General features: G+C 40.6%; 1 protein-coding gene across 1 annotated transcript; it reads left to right on the forward strand.

Annotated features, from left to right (window-relative positions):
• Positions 1-892: 892 nt before the first annotated feature.
• Positions 893-3,658, forward strand: LOC121938509 (myosin phosphatase Rho-interacting protein-like; the record flags this gene model as incomplete). The annotated part of the gene is made up of 5 exons (XM_042481747.1): positions 893-1,585; positions 1,749-1,983; positions 2,796-2,907; positions 3,065-3,224; positions 3,545-3,658. Coding segments are annotated over exons 1-5 (1,314 nt in total), but the record flags the coding sequence as incomplete, so codon positions are not given.
• Positions 3,659-4,369: the final 711 nt, after the last annotated feature.

The raw sequence follows: 4,369 nt of genomic DNA on the forward strand, positions 1-4,369 counted from the left end.
GGTATGAGATATAAATTCTCAAGAAGAGTCTAAAAGTTGTACTTCAATTGATAAAATAGACTTCAGCGAAAGTATTTAAGCCTTCTGTTACTGTAGATACAACCAGTTCCTGCTGAGAAATTATAGTGTAAGATCATGAGTTACATGTTGAAAGCAATTTTTCAAATTAAGATTAAGACCATAAAATGTGCCTGCATTCCAGCACTATATTATATTCAATACAGTTTAATTTTTATTTTTTTTTTTTTGTGGCTGGTTTGCAACAATAAAAATATAGAATCATGACAATCACACACAAAGTAATGTAAAATACTAAGTCTATTCATGTAGAGATTAAATAAATTTAAATGAGATGATAAAAAAATGAAAGACACAAAAGTAGTTAAAGGCAGTGGCCAATACATGGCTGACTAATTTTGTGCACTACTACAAGAACACATTATTTAAAAAAATATATTTAAAAAAAGTTTGTAAAAAGAGTAAATTAAGCCAAATAAATTAAATTATTATGGTTGAGATACAAAATGTATTTTCAGTCTTGGAAACAGCATTTAATTTCACTTTAAGATCCTTTTAGTCGTTATTCTGGAGCTTTTGATCACAAGCAAAATTCTTAATAAAACATCTACCTCAGCTTGACAATACTTACAGAATCTGTCATCATTTGATCTGTTATAACATATAATATCATTTATGATAATTAGTAATATCAAAATAACAAAAAAGGACATTGGTCATGATGAATATGTGATGTTTATGTCATGCCAGCAAAATGTGCTAAAAATGTATTTCAGACAAACAGGCATGTAAATTCCTCAACACTGTGAAGAAATGCAGACGGTGTGATTGGGTGGTCCGCCCGTAGCAAACCCTCTTTATCATCTTTCTTCTGATGTGTAACACGATCCTCCTGTCTGTCCCTCGCTCTGTCCCTCGCTCTGACCTCAGCCAATCAGACACCAGCAGTGAGAAAGAAAACCCCCTCTCCCGGAGACCGTCGTCATGCCAACCTCCTGCTCAGTTCACCTGCAGGGACTCCGGCTATGAACCGACCACTTCCACCTCCACCACCACAGCTGCAAACTCCCATCAGGCCGACCACCACCACCAAACTGTAGACGCAGATCTGGACTTATCTCCAGCCAGTCAGAGAGAAGAAGGGGAGGGCTGGGACCGCGAGCAAGCCAAGCGATTGGAGGAGAGGAACAAGTGGTTTGAGGAGGGGGTCCTCTTCAGGGGGATGGGCAGCAGGTGGGACTCCATGGAGCTGAAAAGGGGGAGTGTACCTGTGCCTGTTATTGATACCATGGACTCAGAGGTCAACAGGAAGTGGGTGGAATTTGAGACTATGTCATTTAGGGACATGAGCGCGCAGTCTCTCATTGGAGCCCAGGCTTATCAGTCAAGCACCCCACAGGCATCACAACCTCTCGTTAGCTCCCAGGTGTATCAGTCGAGCCCTGAAGAGACCGAACAGTCTGTCACCACTTCACAAACTGATATATCGAGCTTCAAAGAGGCTCTCCCATCCATAAATGGAGCTCAAACTATTCAAACAAATAAAGCAGAAGCACTTCAGAAGGAGGTAAGACAGAATTTGCAGCCACTCTATTCAAAAAAATTCAAACATTATGAGTTGAAACACTAGTAAGACAAGTGTGAACAAGTGTTTCCAGTGCAAGGAAATCATGTTTATTTCCAGAAGTGATGCACATCTCAATCTTTTCCCTCCTTCATCCATCTCTCAGGCCCTCTCTCTTCGAAAGCAGGTGGAGAGCATTAAGAGGGAGCGTGCAGCCATGGGGATAGAGGTGGACAGCCCGTGTGGCCCCGGGGCCCCCTGTAGGGCCAAACTAGAAGCCACTGAAGTAGCCCATCGGAAAGCACTGCAGCAGCTGCAGGAGAAACACGCGAGGGAGATCAGGGAGCTGGAGGAGCAGAGAGATAGGATGCTTCAGGAGGAGAGCCAGGCAGCTGCCAAAGGTACGACAGGAGGTCATACAATGGTTCATACGATATGTAACGAATTAGCCCCTAACAATGACGTCGTAACATCATGAACTTAACATAAAGTTAAATAGTTGACTTAAAGTCACATAGGTTAGGTTTAGGAAAAGAAACATGGTCAGGCGTCCTCACATTACACACTTAGTGTAAATTTACAAAGTTATCATAAAGTTACAAACATAGTGTAAAGTTACAAATATCGCACAGTTACGTATGTTGGGTTTAAATAAGGTTATGTAGGTTAGGTTTAGGAAAGTGAAGTTATATAGGTTATGTTTAGGCTAGTAAAGTTACATCGGTTTGGTAAAGGAAAAGAAACATTGTGATAACATAGCTTAAAATAACTCACTTTGTTCAAAGGGGACACCAACACCAGTCTCATGGGGGAAAGTCCTGTTCATGTTTGACAAATCCACCACACAAATCTGCCTCTAGATACAAACTTTTGCTCTATATACATACTCCTTCTTAACTCCTATTGGCACATTGGTCATGTGATTGCAGCCTTCCCAAGTATGTAGTTTATATATAAATTCTGATGTATTTCTTTTTGGAGTAATATATACAAACAGTGCATGAGAACAGCCTGAGGAAGTATTGAAGTATCAAGCAACATCTTTGTGTTCTTAATGATTTCTTTTATAACTGTGACTTGGTTATGTTTTCTAAAATCATGCTTTTTATGCTGTGTTCTTGATGTCTGCTACCCGTTAACTTTCTTATTTTCATTGACGTATGGTAAAGGCAAAGACAATATAAATAACAAATTAACTAACTGTTCATAACAGCTATGGAGGCACTGAGAGCAGCTCACAGGGAGGAGCTGGAGAGAGAGGTGGAGAAGGCCAAGAAACTGGCTGGAGGAGTCGCACACGTGGATGCTTCATACAGAGCCAACATGTACGTTTATTACACTCACACTGTTATGATGTGGAAAGTGTTTTCCGTCTCGCGGGCTCCGCTGGAGGCCGGAGATGTTCTACTTTCTTCTGTGACCCCTTGCATGATAGTACATTATAATTCACTTCATAAACTCATGTGTTTGTGTGTGTGTCAGGCCGCAGGCAGACATCTTGCACAGTGAGTTAGATGTGCTGTCAGAGCGCTATTCCCAGAAGTGCCTGGAGCTGAGCCGCACAGAGCAGAGCAGCCTGGGCCGAGAGACAGAGCTCAGTCGCAAGGAGAGGGAGCTGGAGCAGCTCAGAAGAGAGAACCAGGTTTATAAATGTGTCTGGCTTTGTCGTGTTTGAACACAATACCATACTGTCTAGATAGTTTAACTGATTTTGTTACAGGAATAAACCACTGATCACAAGAGAACTACATGCTAAGAAATAAAAGTGCTAACTGGAATGAAACAGGGTACTTTGGCTTGCCCAAAATAGGAGTACTGGGCTTTTTTTTGGTTCCTGGCAGAACATTTCAAAATGGCTCCAACTGGAAACCTTTTAGAGGGTTCTACCTAGAACCTACCTAAGCACACAAGTGCATTGTTTTTTTCTCCATGAATTAATCTGTATTAAAAATCTCTTTTTAGGAGCTTAAGGCCAAACTGGCGGAAGAGATCAGCCGCATGCGTTACTTCATCACAGGGCAGAGGTCGGGCACAGTATCTCTTGGCAACACTGAGCGCGCCGCATCAGAAGTAGAGGTATTGATGGCAATAAAATTAACTGCTGTGACTAAATTAGATCCTACGTAATCTAAACTCATGTGAAAGTAGGTGATACTAAAAACAAATACATACAATACTCATTACAGCGTCCCAGCACACTTTCATTAATTGCACCTGAAATATTAATTTGAGCTTGAAAGACAATGTTGACATTATAGTCATCATGGGGAAACAGAAAGCAACATTTGACAAATTTGCTTTGAGATTTTGAACCCCACTTTCATGGAAACAAATTGATTACAGCGTTATTACTGTTATGTCTCATAGCTTGTGATGACTCCCTGAAGCAACACTGTCATCCTTTCCTGTGACCTCATTTGTGTTGAGTCTTTGTGGCTGGTCACATCATGGTGCAGCACATGCTGCCATCTACTGCCTGAATGCCGAGCCAGCACTTGTGCTGCAGTGAAAGGTTTTCTGGCTAGACTGTGGAGGAAAATGTATATTTAGATACTTAAGTAAAAGTAGCTATACACCAGGGTAAAAATACTCCATTGCACAGGTAGTGCAATAAAGTATAAGCAATCATTTTGCAACACAACAGTACAGAATTACTTTGTTAAAAGACCTGCATTCAAATTCTTACTTTAGCAAAACTGCAAAACTATTAGAATTAAAATATACTCAAGTAATAAAAAGTCAAAGTACTTATAATGCAGAATGGCCTACTTCAGAATATTAAATAGA

The sequence above is a fragment of the Plectropomus leopardus genome, unplaced genomic scaffold (genome assembly GCF_008729295.1).
Source record: "Plectropomus leopardus isolate mb unplaced genomic scaffold, YSFRI_Pleo_2.0 unplaced_scaffold29693, whole genome shotgun sequence".
NCBI classification, from domain to species: Eukaryota; Metazoa; Chordata; class Actinopteri; order Perciformes; family Serranidae; genus Plectropomus; species Plectropomus leopardus.